This window comes from Phycodurus eques, chromosome 8, assembly GCF_024500275.1.
Source record: "Phycodurus eques isolate BA_2022a chromosome 8, UOR_Pequ_1.1, whole genome shotgun sequence".
NCBI lineage: Eukaryota > Metazoa > Chordata > Actinopteri > Syngnathiformes > Syngnathidae > Phycodurus > Phycodurus eques.
In genome coordinates, this window is record NC_084532.1 from 3,835,761 (window position 1) to 3,853,906 (window position 18,146).

At 41.0% G+C, this 18,146-nt stretch overlaps 1 protein-coding gene and 1 pseudogene across 3 annotated transcripts in view; one reads left to right on the forward strand and one right to left on the reverse strand.

Moving 5' to 3' along the window:
- The window catches only part of tns3.2 (tensin 3, tandem duplicate 2), a 40,169-nt gene extending 22,023 nt beyond the window's left edge, over positions 1–18,146 (reverse strand). The window contains exons 1-6 of one of the 3 annotated variants that reach the window (XM_061683190.1): positions 18,018–18,146; positions 17,850–17,881; positions 15,296–16,169; positions 5,188–5,339; positions 4,346–4,448; positions 4,187–4,255 (exon numbers count right to left, since the gene is read on the reverse strand). In XM_061683190.1, the coding sequence (XP_061539174.1) occupies positions 4,187–4,255; positions 4,346–4,448; positions 5,188–5,339; positions 15,296–15,956 (985 nt within the window). In that variant the 5' untranslated portion in view covers positions 15,957–16,169; positions 17,850–17,881; positions 18,018–18,146. The remainder of the gene's footprint in view (positions 1–4,186; positions 4,256–4,345; positions 4,449–5,187; positions 5,340–15,295; positions 16,170–17,849; positions 17,882–18,017) is intronic. The other 2 variants (XM_061683191.1, XM_061683192.1) reach the window with 2 other exon arrangements.
- Positions 12,621–12,740, forward strand: LOC133406872 (5S ribosomal RNA; annotated as a pseudogene).

The following is an 18,146-nucleotide window of genomic DNA, read 5'->3' on the forward strand; positions in this document are numbered from 1 at the left end:
TGATTGGTAATGGACATGTTGGTGAAGGAAATAGGGGTGATGAAGAAGTGATGGGTAAGTACAGCATCCAGGAAAGGAACTTGGAGGGACAGATGGTGGTAGACTTTGCAAAAAGGATGCAAATGGCTGTAGTAAACACTTTTTTCCAGAAGAGGCAGGAACATAGGGTGACCTACAAGAGCGGAGGTAGAAGCACGCAGGTGGATTACATGTTGTGCAGACGATGTAATCTGAAGGAGGTTACCGACTGTAAGGTCGTGGTAGGGGAGAGTGTGGCTAGACAGCATAGGATGGTGGTGTGCAAGATGACTCTGGTGGTGGGGAGGAAGATTAGGAAGACAAAGGCAGAGAAGAGAACCATGTGGTGGAAGCTGAGACAGGACGAGTGTTGTGCAATTTTTCGGGAAGAGGTGAGACAGGCTCTCGGTGGACAGGAGACTGGACCACTGCAGCCAAGGTGATCAGAGACGCAGGCAGGAGAGTACTTGGTGTATCTTCTGGCAGGAAAGGAGAGGAGACTTGGTGTTGGAACCTCACAGTACAGGAAATCATACAAGGAAAATGGTTAGCTAAGAAGAAGTGGGACACTGAGAGGACAGAGGAGAGCCGAAAGGAATACATTGAGATGCGACATAGGGCAAAGGTAGACCTGGCAAAGGCCAAACAAGAGGCATATGATGACATGTATGGCAGGTTGGACACTAAGGAAGGAGAAAATGATCTATACAGGTTGGTCAGACAGAGGGATAGAGATGAGAAGGATGTGCAGCAGGTTAGGGTGATTTAGGATAGAGATGGAAATATGTTGACTGGTGCCAGTAGTGTGCTAGATAGATGGAAAGAATACTTCGAGGAGTTGATGAATGAGGAAAATGAAAGAGAAGGGAGAGTAGAAGAGGCAAGTGTGGTGGACCAGGAACTGGCAATGATTAGTAAGGGGGAAGTTAGAAAGGCATTAAAGAGGATGAAAAATGGAAAGGCAGTTGGTCAAAATGACATTCCTGTGGATGTATGGTAGCATCTAGGAGAGGTGGCTGTGGAGTTTTTGACCAGCTTGTTCAGTAGAATTCTAGCGTGTGAGAAGATGCCTGAGGAATGGAGGAAAAGTGTGCTGGTGCCTAGTTTTAAGAACAAGGGTGATGTGCTGTGGGAACTATATAGGAGTAAAGTTGATGAGCCACACAATGAAGTTATGGGAAAGAGAAGTGGAGGCTAGCCTCAGAACAGAAGTGAGTATTTCCGAGCAACAGTATGGTTTCATGCCTAGAAAGAGTACCACAGATGCATTATTTGCCTTGAGAATGTTGATGGAAAAGTACAGAGAATGTCAGAAGGAGGTAAATTGTGTCTTTTTAGAGCTAGAGAAAGCCTATGACAGAGTACCCAGAGAGGAACTGTGGTACTGCATGCGGAGGTCTGGAGTGGCAGAGAAGTATGTTAGAATAATACAGGGCAATATAATGTACGAGGGCAGCAGAACAGTGGTGAGGTGTGCTGTAGGTGTGACAGACGAAATTAAGGTGGAGGTAGGACTGCATCAGGGATCAGCCCTTAGCCCCTTCCCGTTTGCAGTGGTGATGGATAGGCTGACAGATGAGGTTAGACTGGAATCCCCGTGGACCATGATGTTGGACATTGTGATCTGCAGTGAAAGCAGGGAGCAGGTGGAGGAACATTTAGAAAGATGGAGGCATACACTGGAAAGCAGAGGAATGAAGATTAGCCGAAGTAAGACAGAATATATGTGCATGAATGAGAGGGGTGGTGGGGGAAGAGTGAGGCTACAAGAAGAAGAGAAAGCAAGGGTTGAGGACTTTAAATACTTGGGGTCAACCGTCCAGAGCAATGGTGAGTGTGGTCAGGAAGTGAAGAAACCGGTCCAAGCAGGTTGGAACGGGTGGAGGAAGGTGTCAGGTGTGCTATGTGACAGAAGAGTCTCTGCTCGGATGAAGGGCAAAATCTATAAAACAGTGGTGAGGCCAGCCATGATGTACGAATTAGAGACAGTGGCACTGAAGAGACAACAGGAAGCAGAGTTGGAGGTGGCGGAAATGAAGATGTTGAGGTTTGCCCTCGGAGTGACCAGGTTGGATAAAATTAGAAATGAGCTCATCAGAGGGACAGCCAAGGTTCGATGATTTGGAGACAAAGTTCAAGAGAGCAGACTTCGATGGTTTCAACACATCCAGAGGAGAAATAGTGAGTATATTGGTCGAAGGATGATGAGGATGGAGCTCTGACACAAGAGAGCTAGAGGAAAACCAAAGAGAATGTTGATGGATGTCGTGAGGGAAGACATGAGGGCAGTTGGTGTTTGAGAGGAGGATGCAGGAGAGGCTTACATGGAAAAGGATGACGTGCTGTGGCGACCCCTAAGAAAAGAAGAAGATACACAAGAAAATGGAGTATATGCAAATTATTTTAGGACGTAAGATTAATCAAACCTGAGATGTATTGCGTTGGCAGATTTTGCGTGCAAACCAGCACTCTTAGCATTGCCATCTTAGCGCAGGCAAAAGGAGAAGCGGCAGGGAGACATTTTCCACTCGTGTAAACATTTTTTAAATGTAAAACGAAACAAAAACAAAAAATATCGTGACATATTGTCTATTCAGCGATGCGAATTTCGACCTTCTGAATGATCTAAGGGTTGACTTGGTACCAGTCACAAGAAGGAGTCATGCCATATTACCATGACAAAACTCCTTATTTCAACTCTTCATTTCCATGTGTCTCTGTTTGTCTTGCATACGGTATTACACTGGCCACTAGTTTAGCAGAGAGGAATTCAAAAGTGCCTTTTAAAATGTTTTTCTATTTTGTTATTTTCAGTTGAAGCTTTAATTTTTTTTAATATTTAAGGTTTCTTCTGGGGAGTACTCAAAAATGGTTCTAAAATAAAGCACTGTGAGACTAGCAGTATGCCTATTCAGTCAAATGCAAAACTGAGTACAAACCATACCCAATTCAATATTGTTATTAATACTCTCAAGTTCATTTCTGACATAACTGAAAATTCCCACTCAACCCCTCCGGATGTCCCTGCAACAAAAGACCTGATCCCCCATCCCTTCTAGAACAGGATGTGCGTGGACATCCTGTCAGCGGTGGCCTTCCTTTATCACCCCAAACTATTATTAGACATCCAGCATCAGCTGTTCTGCCTGTGGCATGCTTTCGTCAAAATATCACGAAGATTTAGATTTATAACACACTGTTCACACGGAACTCAACCAAATTTGAAAAGGGCAGCCCTGTCTCATGCAAGTGAGCTAGGGAGGGGATCCAATACAGTAACTATCCACTAATGGAAACAACACTTAATCTCAATGCTGCCAAATTACACGTGTGTTCCTCTATGCGGTGCATGTAGCATCGCCAAAAACAGATGCCCACAACCCCATGTTGAAAACTTCACTGAATAATTACGTGTCGCTTACCAGCGTAGGCTAGCAATATTTTGTGCTTTCAACGCTATATATAGCCTTAAATGGCTTGTGACTTTAACATAATGGTAGTATTTACACACCCATTCTCGCCCATTCTAGCTGCCAAGTCATGAGCAAAAAAACATGAGTGGAGGCAGTATTGTGTGAATTAGGCAAACTATGTCTAAATTTGGCCAAATTCAAAACGGTTTTCTCACAGACATATTTTCATAAATAAGCAACTCACAAAAGATGTATACGGTGTCAATTCACACTGAAACTTTACTATTTGTATACAAACAATTAAAGTAATTTTTCCATAATATTTTGCTTTTAACAAATCTCCAAATATGCTTCTGATTATTTTATATAGAAATAAATAAAGTAAGACAACTGTAACATTTTAAACCACAGGAAGGAGACTTTTTTTCTGCTGTCAACTCATGATTTACCAAAAACAAAGTCATGCCATCATTGTCCACCAATAGCAGCAACGTCCTTGCCAGGTGTGTGTGAGCATGTGTGTGTCGAGGTGTGTGTGTGTATACGTGCATGCGTGCGTGCATACGTGCGTGCTTGCGTGCGAGTGTGTTATGTCAAGACAACATTCCAGCCACCTCTTGAACCCTGTTTGGCAGCCATCAGCATATATGTTTGAGTTCAAACTTCTTCCTTACCAGTCAAGCAGAAAATCTAGTCTTCAGTATATGCTTGACTGCTGCATATGTGAATGGTCACAAACTCCTGAGAAAGGTTACCTTGTCTCCAGCTGTGTTGGGCCCACTGATCACCAGACCTGATATGTGAAAACTCTGAAAAGTGTTCCACTGGGAACACAAAAAGGACACCGATAAGATTCCACAAAACAGCAACACCTACCCACAGTAAGATGTCTCCATGTTAACATTATTTCTTACCGTAAGGCGTTGTAGGAGACACTGGAAAGGCTGGAGTTGGTGGGACAGATTCCAAGCTATCACTTTGGTCGCTGTAGTCTGCACAATTTTGCTTACAATTGTGCTTACAAAGATACAACAAGGAAGAAGGAATGAGACAGGGCAGGATCAATATTATTTCCAAAGTCTTATGAGGTGATAAATCCACACACACCAGCAGATATCAGTCTTGTGATGTGTATGTGTGTGAGTGTGTGTGTGTGTGTGGATAGAGACTGTGTTTTTGTGTAAACACGCAGGCTATTCTTGCCAGCCAGCTTCAAGAAGAAACAGAAGAGCAGAAAGCTCAACTCAAAGGAAATGAGAGACAAAAAGAAAATGCAGTACTAAGCAAGTTTTGGCACCATAATATTTGTTGTTTTAATTCCATAATGATCATATAAACAGTAACTAGTTGTGTGATTTAAGAAATATGAATTAGAACATACATAGAAAATTGCTAACTCAAAAACAAATTGGATCGCACCCATTTTCTTTTCTAAATTGCATCCCTAAATTTTCATCATTCTTAAGCCCACCAAACACTAATATTGCACCTTATCACTTTTTTACCAGGGAAAGCTTAGAATGTGGCCACTATGCTGTGTGTTATGAGTTAAACATCATAAATGTCATTGAAGGTCACCATAATCATGACGCTAACAGATGCAGCACACTTTCAGTTAGCACACCAAAAAGGCTTGCTTTATCAAGAAACTGGTTATCAACATAGTCATCACGACTAACATGCATCTGAAAATACATTTGTGTGTGTGGGATACTGGAGGCTTCCATTTAGTGAAACGAGCTGCTTAACTGTTTACCTGTGATGAGAAATGGGAAGGAGTGCTGACCAGGTAGTCCCTCAACCATTGAGGTCCTTCCCCTCCTGATACAAGACCATGAAGACCTGTGTTGAGTGTCCAAAGACGAGTGTGGTCAGTCACATCACTGATCTGCTTCTTCCGCTTCCAGCCTGTACACGAGTTAAAGAGACAAAGCAAAAGGTGAAGCTATGGAAAACAGCATTGTGAGAGGCAAAAATAATAATATTTAGCCAGTTTTGTGTTTTTATGTGAAATAAAATTTCCACTAATATGTCAGTTATTCTAAAACCCCAGTACATTAAATATCATGAACTGCTGTTATAACCCAATGTGGCATTGAAAATGTACTCTAAGGTGATGCTTGCTACAGATGCTGATGTTTGGTTTGCTTGCCTTCAAAAAAACATCCCTATCAGTGTGTTTATCAGCTTGCGATGTTGCTTTCATCAAGATGGACTCTATGACTAAAGAAGGCATCACTATGAATAGATGGTCGAACATTGGTTGAGACAAAAAAGCATTCTTGGGAGTAGACATGTGATCAGCCTTAGTGCACACATACAGTATACTGTATATATTTGTATTTGTGCAACATTCTTACACTAGTTTGTTGGTTAACACATGGAAATATTTGCTGAAATAAATATTTAATTAATGTTGGTCGTTACCTTCGTCAATCACTTATATTCTCTCTCTCTCTCTCTCTCTCTCTCTCTCTCTCTCTCTCTCTCTCTCTCTCTCTCTCTCTCTCTCTATATATATATATATATATATATATATATATATATATATATATGGGCATATATATATATATATACATATGGGCATATATATATATATATATATATATATATATATATATATGTATATATGCCTAACGCATTGTCATCGCTTAAGGGCTTAACTGTAAGTAAAACTACGGGACTACATTTGGGCGATCTGCCAACACGCATTGGGCCAGCTCGGCAAATTAGGGCCTATTACCTTCTTCATGGTAGTACAACAAAAAGCATGGCCTTCATTCCCCGGAGGTCAAAGAGCCTCTGCCTCTGGCAGTGGGCAGACAACCTTGGTGGCAGAGGGTGTTAAGAATCACCGGGTTAATTATGGCTGCTTACAGACAACAGACTTGGCTATGCTAGACCAGAATACGGTTACTCCTACAAACATTTTAGGTGAAACCAAAAGACAATCTTTCAAAGTTGCAAGAAAGAAGCTAAAAAGACATAACGCACGAAATCTTATTTTTGGGACGCTCAACGTGCGAATGCTAAAGGATGATTCTCGACTAGAAGCGCTACAACATGACCTAGAAGCCATCAAATGGGATATAGTTTTTATAATACGTCGGAAAGATGAACCCATATTGACTCTCGATTATGGCCATCTATTTTATTACAGGGGACCAGAAAGCCGACGCAATGATGGAGTTGGTTTCATTATTAATAACCGTATCGCCAATTATGCTACCTGCATCAAAGTATTTCCGACAGAAATGGTCTCGGAGGCTAAGCATGGTCGGTCCTGGTTAGTACTTGGATGGGAGACTAACTAGGAATACCAGGCGCTGTGGTTGAGCAGTAGGCTAATCATCTGCTCCCGTAAAAATAAACTACCGATTACAGAAACCGCAATTGTGGCCTTGTGTGCCTCATGGCACTGAGAGCTCTAGCTATCTATCTTATAGTAAATCGAAGCACAAATTTTGAATAGTCATGAGTGACTTTAACGCCAGGATTGGCTTTAACTTTGGCGAGAAATCAATTGGATTCTACGGAATAGGATCAAGAGACGAAAGAGGAGAATGCTTAATAGAATTTACTGAACAAGAAGGCTTATACTTAATGAATTCGTTCTTTAACAAGAAATTGAACAGAAACTGGACATGGAAAAGCATCATAGACGACTTCCTGTCCAACGACAAAGGGGTACCGTAATTTCTTGTGTACAATGTGCACCCATGTATAATACGCACCCCCAAAGTTGACCTGAACATTTCTGGAAAACCCTTCTACCTATGTATAATGCATTTTTACAATGCATGATTTTGCTTCTACCCATATGATCAAAACATTAAGTATCATCTGTATTTTGTTAGTTTTTCTTCAAATAATTATTCTGAAATTAAGCACTTTATTGGAACACGTAATACTTTATTTTTATTTACTTGCTCTTATTTTAAAATTCACAGCCCTACTTTTATTTAGTGAATGAGAAAACATACAGTTGTGCTCATATGTTTTATTACCCAGGCAGAATTTGTAAGATGGGTACAATTCTTTTAAGAAAACATGAAGGGCTCGGCGAAACACATTTAATTTTATTTTAATGGGATTCAAATTAAACTGTCAATCATTTCAGAGAAGCATTTGCATTGAACAAAATATAACCATAAAGAAATCGATGATGGTTGTTGTCGTATTAAAAAAACAACAACAACAACATTTTACAAATACTGCCAGAGTATGTAAACTTATGGGCACAGCTGTACATATATGCAGTCATACGTACCCCTGTCATATTGGAATGAAAGTGTAGGCTTTACCTTTTTCATAACCTCTAGGTAGCGGTGGCATATTAGAATGAAAGTGAACCCTTTACTCATAACCTCTAGGTGGCGGTGGCATTTTGGAATGAAAGTGTACAGCATTTTCATAACCTCTAGATGGCCACATAAATTTAAAAAAATCTGAACTTTTTTCCCCATTTTCCCCTATAACTATGTATAATGCGCACTATTGACTTTTGACAATTTGGGGGGGGGGGGGGGGGGGGGGCGCACATTATGCACGAGAAATTATGGTATTCACGGATTGCACCGCCCTAAACAAATTTGTCATTGGAAGTGACCACAGATTGGTTTGGGTCAAATCAACTGCCAACTTGAATGAAATAAACTTCTAAAGCGCAAGCTTACCAATCTAAACTTCTCAAATATGTTTGGCTAATTGCTTTAAAGCTTTTATAATCCTGGAAGACACAGATTTGTCAACACACAACGACGAAATTGTAAACCACATTGTTCAAACTCCAGTAGCACCATCAACGAGAAAGACGATAACTTCCAGAATATCTAAAACTCCTTTCGACTTAATGAAAAAGCAATGAGAAATGAAGAAAAGGGGCAGCATTATCAACATAATTGAATATGGTGAATAGTGCAAGACGATTCGGAAAAAGATACGAGAAGAACTGAGAATTTACAACGTTCGTGTTGTTCAGATTACGCTTGAAGCTGGATATGGAATAAAAAACGTTAAACACACATTAATTCGCCACAAGAAAATATTTTTTTATTTGAAAATGGCAGATGGAACGATATGTCACAGCAGCCAAGAAATCGTACGAGTTAAAGAATTTTATACAAACCTATACAATGACCCTCAACGAATGATTACTGGAAAGCTAGAAGCAGACCCAGTTCCATGTATCCCGAATGAAGAGGTTGAAAGTGCTATTAGTTCACTTAATGCTGGAAAAGCTTGTGGTCGAGATAAAATTTCTGTTGAAATACTTAAAGCAGGAGGCAACGAACTTAATAAGATCCTTGTAAAACTATTTCAACTGCTTGGACTTGCAAAAAGTAACGACGACATGGAAAGACGCAGAAATCATTTTGCTACATAAAGCAGGCGATAAAATGGGCCTATAAGAAATTATCGCCCAATAAACCTGCTCGCAACGATTTAGAAAGTCTTTACAAAGATATTGGACAAACGAATTGGTAATCAAACTCAGTGAAGCACAGCGGGTTTTTGTAGCGGTTTTAATACTATGGACCACATACAGACAGTTCATCAAATAATCGAACGACACAAGTACAAAATCCCTCTCTGTGTAGACAATGAAAAAGCATTTGACTCAGTCACCACCACTTCAATACTGCAGGCGCTGGTAAATCAAGGGATAGAGCCGACCTGTATCAACATTCTACAATCAATATACAACGATTCTTCAGGTTCAATACAAATTGATGATGAAAGAGTGCAAATAAGTCTAGTAAAAGGCGTCAGGCAAGGTGACACACTGTCTCCGAAGCTATTTACAGCTTGCCTTGAAGAAATATTTAAAAAGCTCAATTGGGAAAAAGAATGACTAAAACTTAACGGCGCTTATTTGAGCCATGTTCGTTTTGTAGACGACATCATTTTATTCTTCTACAACGTACAACGACAGCATCGTATTCAGGAATTAGACTTGGAAAGCCATCACCAGTAAGGTGCGTCAGGGTAGGCAAGTGAGGCAGAGCCGCCCTGCCCCCTGGTGGTCTTTCCTTGCCACTGCAACAAACATCAAAACCTTATGATTACATTAAATTGTTCCATTTTACAACCCCAATTCCAATGAAGTTGTGACGTTGTGTTAAACTTAAATATAAACAGAATACATCCATCCATTTTCCAAGCCGCTTATCCTCACAAGGGACGGGGGCGTGCCAGAGCCTATCCCAGCTCTCTTCGGGCAGGAGGCGGGGTACACCCGGAACTGGTTGCCAGCCAATCGCAGGGCACACATAAACAAACAACCATTTGCACTCACATTCACACCTACGAACAATTTAGAGTCTTCAATTAACCTGCATGCATGTTTTTGGGATGTGGGAGGAAACCGGAGTGCCCGGAGAAAACCCACGCAGGCACAGGGAGAACATGCAAACTCCACACAGGGGAGGGCGGGGATTGAACTCCGGTCTTCAGAACCGTGAGGCAGACGCTCTAACCAGTTGACCACCGTGCTGGCAAACAGAATACAATGATTTGCAAATCATGTTCGACCTATATTTAATTGAATACACTACAAAGACAAGATATTTAATGTTCAAATTGATAAACTTTATTGTTTTTAGCAAATAATCATTAACTTAGAATTGTATGGCTGCAACACGTTCCAAAACAGCTGGGACAGGGTCATGTTTACCACTGTGTTACGTCACCTTTTCTTTTAACAACATTCAATAAACGTTTGGGAACTGAGGACACTAATTGTTGAAGCTTTTTAGGTGGAATTCTTTCCCATTCTTGCTTGATGTACAGCTTCAGCTGTTCAACTCTTTTACTACGAAGCCACACTGTTGTAACACGTACAGAATGTGGTTTGGCATTGTCTTGCTGAAATAAGCAGGGGCGTCCATAAAAAGACGTTGCTTGGATGGCAGCATGTGTTTTTCCAAAACCTGTATGTACCTTTCAGCATTAATGGTGCCTTCACAGATTTGTAAGTCACCCATGCCATTGGCACTAACACAGTCCCATACCGTCACAGATGCTGACTTTTGAACTTTGCATCCACAACAGTCCGGATAGTACTTTTCCTCTTTGGCCCAGAGGGCACGACGTCCACAATTTCCAAAAACAATTTGAAATGTGGACTCGTCGGACCACAGAACACTTCTCCACTTTATATCAGTCCGTCTTAGATGAGCTCGAGCCCAAAGAAGCCGGCGGCGTTTCTGGGTGTTGTTGATAAATGGCTTTTGGTTTGCACAGTAGAGTTTCAAGTTGCACTTACGGATGTAGCGCCGAACTGTATTTACTGACATTGGTTTCCTGAAGTGTTCCTGAGCCCATGTAGGTGATAACCTTTACACATTGAAGTCGGTTTTTGATGCAGTGCCACCTGAGGGATCGAAGGTCATGGGCATTCAATGTTGGTTTTCGGCCTTGCCCCTTACATGCAGTGATTTCTCCAGATTCTCTGAACCTTTTGATGATATTATGGACCGTAGATGATGGAATCCCTAAATTCCTTGCAATTGTACGTTGAGGAACATTGTCCTTAAACTGTTGGACTATTTTCTCACGCACTTCACAAAGAGATGAACCTCGCCCCATCTTTACTTGTGAATGACTGAGCAATTCAGGGAAGCTCCTTTTCTACCCAATCAAACAGGTGTTTGATGAGCATTCCTCAACTTTCTCAGTCTTTTTTGCCACTTGTCCCAGCTTTTTTGGAACGTGTTGCAGCCATAAAATTCTAAGTTAATGATTATGTGCTTATTTTTTGCGTTTTTATTATTTTTATTTGAACATTAGTTTTTCTTTGTAGTGTATTCAACTAAATATAGGTCGAACATGATTTGCAAATCAGGCGGCGCGGTGGTCGACTGGTTAGAGTGTCAACCTCACAGTTCTGAGGACCTGGGTTCAATCCCTGGCCCCGCCTGTGTGGAGTTAGCATGTTCTCCCCGTGCCTGCGTGGGCTTTCCCCGGTTACTCCGGTTTCCTCCCACATACCAAAAACATGCATTAATTGGAGACTCTAAATTGCCCGTAGGTGTGACTGTGAGTGTGAATGGTTGTTTGTTTGTATGTGTTCTGCGATTGGCTGGCAACCAGTTCAGGGTGTACCCCGCCTCCTGCCCGATGACAGCTGGGATAGGCTCCAGCACGCCCGCGACCCTAGTGAGGAGAAGCGGCTCAGAAAATGGATGGATGGATGGATGATTTGCAAATCATTGTAATCTGTTTTTATTTATGTTTAACACAATGTCCCAACTCCATTGGAATTGGGGTTGTAATTGTTTCAGTAAATGCAGCGTGGCAGCATTGCAGCTCTCGTCAGAATAAAGTAGTAGTACGTTATTCTTTGATTTGTTATGATTCGAATCTGAAAATTCTTTTGTTTTTGGGCAGACTCGAATATCGATTTCAGTCACCACTGATTTGTGCATAGCTCTAGGGCACACAGAAGCTGCCACGTATTTTGAAGAATCATATGTGGCATTAACAGGAAAGAAAATGAGAAAAAAACAAATTGGGTCCCATCATTCTCTTCAAAGAACTGGCTCTAAGAACCAGCTCATTCGCAACCAACACATTACTACAGTGTATACACTTAGATTTTTTTGAGTGGAGTTTGCATGTTCTTCCTATGCATGCATGGAGTAGGTTTTACTGGGTTAGGTTACACCTCAAGCTGTTTTGGCTGTTGGAAAATGGACGAGAAAAATGTTGCTCCACAACAATCCTGTTACCGCTCAGAGACAAAGGCTTCAAGAATCTTTGTCTTGTTTGTGTCAGTCTTCATTTATTCTAATGAGAATTCCTTTTCCTCTGCATGCCGACATGTAATTGATTCCTAATGTAACAGCAAAAAGTGGTCCTCCAGTGTGAAGAATGCAACTCTAAGAGACGAAGAGGAAGGCCTCATTTAAACACAGTGGTAAACATGTTGAATGCTTCCAAAGCATTCCTAATCACTTGCAAATACCTGTAACAAAATATCTGTCTAAAATATATAATACAGAGACGTCCATGCACAGTCATTGTCATCTATGCAATAAAATACAAGCGTTTACTTCAACTAAGCCTTTGAGTATATATATCAACATCCCTCTGACAGACTCTCTGACCGAGGTACTGTACATCTAAAAACCTAATGAACGTTTTTACCCTCCACAAATTGAACAAATTTACAGTATGCACCAGAGGAAACACCCGCACAGTACACTGGGAGTGCCCGATCTCGTCCGATCTCGGAAGCTAAGCAGGGTCGGTCCTGGTTAGTACTTGGATGGGAGACCACTTAAGAATACCAGGTGCTGGGGTTGGGAAGTGGACCAATCACCTGCTCCTGTAAAAACCTACAGTTTACAGAAACCACAATTGTGGCCTATTTGTGCCTCATGACACTAACAGCTCTAACTAACTAACTAACCAGAGGAAAAATAAGTGGAAGAGTGATTGTCCCCCAACACATATGGTTGAAGGTTTGATCCTGAGCCCCTGTGACTATGTCCAAGTGTCCTTGAGTAAGATACTGAACCCCCAGTGGCTACTGATCCTGTGTCATCAGTAAGTGAATGAGGAGACAAGTGTTAAAGTGCTTTGAATACATTGAAGGTAGAAAATCGCTATAAAGTAGAACCTTGATTTAACAGATTGTCAGGACAGTACATGTGTCCAGTTGTCAGTTAAACTGGCTTTGATAAAGTCTGTTACTTCCAGAATTGGCTGCTGTTGTTTACTGGTGCTGTGGTGCAATATAGGCAGAGACTGCGACACAAGTATTTCCGTGTCACAGATATACAATATGACTAGATCCAGCAAACAGGCCATCATGAATGCGGTGACATTCCATCAAATGCATTGGCATATGACAGCCATGTTGAATTGATGTGGCAGCCATGATGGCTGGAGTTCTATCTATTGTCGCATAGAGCTCTGCGCAGAGATAGAGCAGCATGGCGGCAGTGTTTAAGAGGAATATGACACACAGGTCTCTGGGACCTGCTATTTTTGGTACAGTGACAGTTTTTTGTCAAGCTGTTCGTCGATGGCAACGGATTTGGAAATAGGAGGCACTCCTCCACTCGCCGATGACTCCGACAACCAATGTTGTACCCGAACGAGTTCAATGAACGGAAATTAATGAACTTGTTCATATTTTGGGCGAATGTGAACTGAATTTACAGTAGTTCATTTCTGCCTGATGCACGTGATTGAGAATGCCTCTCATTCTGGCGTCTGTGAACGGTTTTCGAACTGAAGTTAATTTTCATTCGAGAGTGCCAGGTTTTGTTAGGAACTTCCAGGATAAAACACGTCTGAATGCACTACATACGAGACTTCATATGTCAGGGTAAAACGCCGTATTTGGCAACCGATTAAGTGTGGCTGCTATTCATGTTTACATGCGCAAGGTGCTTTCAGGGTCACTCCGTAAATGCAAAAGAAAGTGCTCTTTCTTCCATCCATCCATCAATTTTCTGAGCCGCTTCTCCTCACGAGGGTCGCGGGCGTGCTGGACCCTATCCCAGCTATCATTGGGCACGAGGAGGGGTATACCCTTAATTGGTTGCCAGCCAATCGCAGAACACATACAAACAAACAACCATTCGCACTCACAGTCACACCTACGCTCAATTTAGAGTTGTCAATTAACCTACCATGCATGTTTTTGGGACGTGGGAGGAAACCGGAGTGCCCGGAGAAAACTCACGCAAGCACGGGGAGAACATACAAACTCCACACAGGCGGGGCCTGTGTGGGGGATTTGAACCCCGGTCCTCACAACTGTGAGGCAGACGCTCTAACCAGTCGGCCACCAATTATTTTGTTTTGAAATATTAGACTAGATAAGATCAAATATTTTGTTAATATAGTTAGCCAGAGGCCAAAGCCAAAGTTATCATTGTCCTTTCACCATCGTTCTTGTCATACTGTATTGCATGTTTTTGTTTGCACATTAAGGACAAAAGTTAGGGATGTCCCGATCCAACTTTTTCCCTTAAGATCCGATACCAATATTCCAGCCTTGAATTTTGGCCAATACCGATATCGGTCCTATATTAGCAATAATCATACATGCTTTACTTATTTTTTTTAGTATGGAATGTTAGAAAAGGCTTGATGAAGTGATATCACTCAAACAGAGAACAATAACCAGCAACAGTAAGTATGATAAAACCTGACCCATTTATTATTAACCAATAGGTTACATAAAGTTACTTTAAAAATTAAGTATGTGCTACAATTGAATAAAATAAATCCATCCATCCATTATCTATACCGCTTATCCTCACTAGGGTCACGGCTGCTGGAGCCTATCCCAGCGATCTTTGGCGGGAGGCGGGGTACACCATGAACCAGCTGCCATCCAATCGCAGGGCACATGGAAACAAACAACTATTTGCACTCACATTCACACCTGTGGACAATATAGTCTTCTGAATAAAATAAATACAAAATTATATTAGGAAATCCTGAAAAATAACTTCAATAAAACCAGTAACAAAAATATATATTTAAATTGGAACATAATCACTGCTTAACTTAAAAATACAGTATGCATATTCTACATGTGACTAGATTAAATAAAAAATAAATTTACAATAGTGTCTGCTAGGACACAAAGGTATTTGAATGTGGTTAGATGAGCAAGCATCTGAAAGTGATTGGATGACCTCCACGTCAACAATAAAAAATCTGAAGTTGTTCAACTCCTATTTGGTACCCTTCTTGGCTATAGGTGTTAGTGAGTATTGAGTAAAGGTCAATGCAGGGTACTAACTGGGTGACCCACCCATATATCTAAATGTGATAGACTTACTATATAAGCTAATCTAATGTACTCTACATAGAGTGAAAAGTAAGAAATGTCTTACCAGTCAGATGGGTATTTCTTTTATCTTTGAGGCCACTGCTTTTGAAGGTGGTGGATCGTGACAGGGGGGCACAGCCAGTAGAAACAGGAACAAAGGTGGGGTCCAAATCCAGAACCAGTTGGTTCAACTGCTCTATTGAGTCATCTATTTCTATAGATAATGAAGCTAACTCTGCTTCTTGGCAAGATGATGCATTTGTGAAATGTATTGACTGCATCGTGTCTAAAATATCGGAGTTTTGTGAAACACTGCAAGGATTAGCCTCTTCCAGTCCACCTCTCTGCGCCTCTAGCCTATTGCAGTGTCCTCTGGTTGGTGTATAAGGAGCCACCGATGGTGATGGCTTCTCATTCCATTTACCTGAGCTGTATTCTCCATTGGATACCAAGTTATTTTTGGCTTCTGTTTGCTGTTGAATCCAACCGTTAGTAAAGTCAGCATGGGACAGTATCGAGCCTTCAGGCAGATTCTCAGTTGAAAGGGTGCAACTATTACTGCTACATGGCGTGTCTGAAAAAGGAGCTGCTACATCATCCTCATCTTCCAATATATCAGTCTCCCTTTCGCTAGATGAACATTCTCCAGTCATAGTTTGTCCCAAGAAAGACTCATCTTTAGACACCCCCTCCTTTGTTCTTTCACGTGTAGCCAGCTCAGTCATGACCACTGGTAGAGGCTGAGAAATATTGTCAGCTTGTTTAGCTGTGTCTTGTGCTGCTACTCCACCTTTAGAACGAAACACAAAGGCCTAAATGAATGCTGGCAGATGGCATTTGGTCACTGGAGCAAGAGAAGGGAAGATTCTTCGTCATCACTCCTTTTCCTCACGCTGACAAACGAGTGTCATTCTGGGGCATGAGCTGTAGGTGTTTAGCTGTGAAGACACAATAATTTCTTTCATTGCAGTGTTCAAAGAGGTGATCAGAAGTGAATCCAGTCCAATGATGTTATAGTGCTCGTTTTAGGGAATACAGTGTTCCCCTGCTAAACCGCGGGTCATTATTTGGAGGATTGAGTGGGTAAGACAGTGAGAACAGGAAGAGAAAGGAATACTTTAAAAAGTGTGTTTTAATAAGTTTAGATGTATTGAAAGCGTGTGGGATTGTTAAAATTTAATTAATTTCTATCATCTCTATATCACAAATATTTACCTATTCCGGGCATATTTGGAATGTATCCAATGCGATAAATGCGGGTTCACCCTAAATACATGCATGAGTGAATGAATGAATGGATAAATAAATACTAATAAATACATTCCAATGATGTTTTAGACCTTCATAATTTAAATTAGCATCTTTGGCATATGCCTGAAATCTGTAAGGTTCATGCATTATTACACCCAAGAAAGATGGTTTTTTTTGGCATGTGTTTCATTTGATTTGATTTGTTTGTTTGTGAGCAGGATCATGCAAAATCTACTTATAAATTATTTACACTAAAGATTATTTAAGAGTAAGTGTGGAGCAAGGAAGAATTTATGATATTTTGGTGCAGATCCAGGAAGACATTTTTGGCATGAGTAATGTGAAAATCTTTTTTATTTTCTCTTTTTTATCTGTTTTATACAAATAAACTGTGATCACGACATAAAAAAAATCACAGTGGCTGCTAAAAACGAAACTGAAGTCAATATAAATAAAAAGTACACAATTGCACCATTGACCTACTTGGCTCATTTGGTCAACCCTCATATGTATTGCTTTTGTACCCTCGACACTCGATTTTTAAATCCTACCTCTACTTTTGGTCCCTGGGAAAGATATACTACAGTATAAGGTTCTGATTTTTTTTCGAGTTCAGTATCAGCTATAAAGATACAGACTCTACTGTAAAAATGTAAGCATCGCACTTGAGGAAAAAAAAGAGCATGCTTTGCAGTTAATTTTATATTGTTTATTTATGCCTTGCATCACTGTTGTTAATGATTAATTATGAAAAGCAAACATAAGCAAAGAAATGTTGAATCATTGCCATCTCCCTTGACACACTACAAGTAGATAAGGGGTGTAAGGTGGCACGCACATGCATGTGTGTGTCACGCAAATAACATGTCTGTCACAGAAATCTGCCTGAGGTCAGACCAAACTGATTGTTGATTATTCACACGAACAGAAACCACAGTCAGTCAGTTACACTCACGCTGACTGTGATACTTTAACAGACCCGCTCAACACAATACGCTTTTTGATTGAAATACGCTAGAAAGGAAAATACCAATCATGTTGTTTTCTGATGAATGTTTTTGCGCTTAGAGTTTGTAAGAGTGTGCCATGTACTTCTTGCAGCAATGCATACAGTGCATACCAGGACTACATGAGCACGGCCTCTTAAGTCCAAAGAGCCAATAAATTCCAGACATGCATGGTAAGCTCTCACAGCTGGTCTAATAGGGCTATCACTCTTCGATGTGCCCATATACAGATATAACACAGTACATTCAAAAGTTGATTTTGAACATCTGTTACAGGATAAAATGTTATATTACAAATACAATAACAGACACACCACATAGGAAATTGTCATCAACACTATGAAAAGCAGCCTACTGTACCTGCAATCAGGAGAAAACGTTCACTATTCCCTCTGCAGACAGATCAGAACAATACAGTTACTGCTTGATCTTTTCCTCACAGTTCAAGAAACAGGAACAGAGGATGACAAGCGGGAAGGAAAACGATGCAAGGACAAGAAAGAAAGTTGAGATTGCAAGGGAGAGTACCTGCTCTGTCCTCCTCCTCTATCGTCCTTTCTGACTCGCAGGCAGTCAACACAGGAAAACAAGCATAGAACTTACTCTTAAGGTGCCAACAGACCACCCCCAGTCCCTCCTGTCCGTCTCTGCCCCACC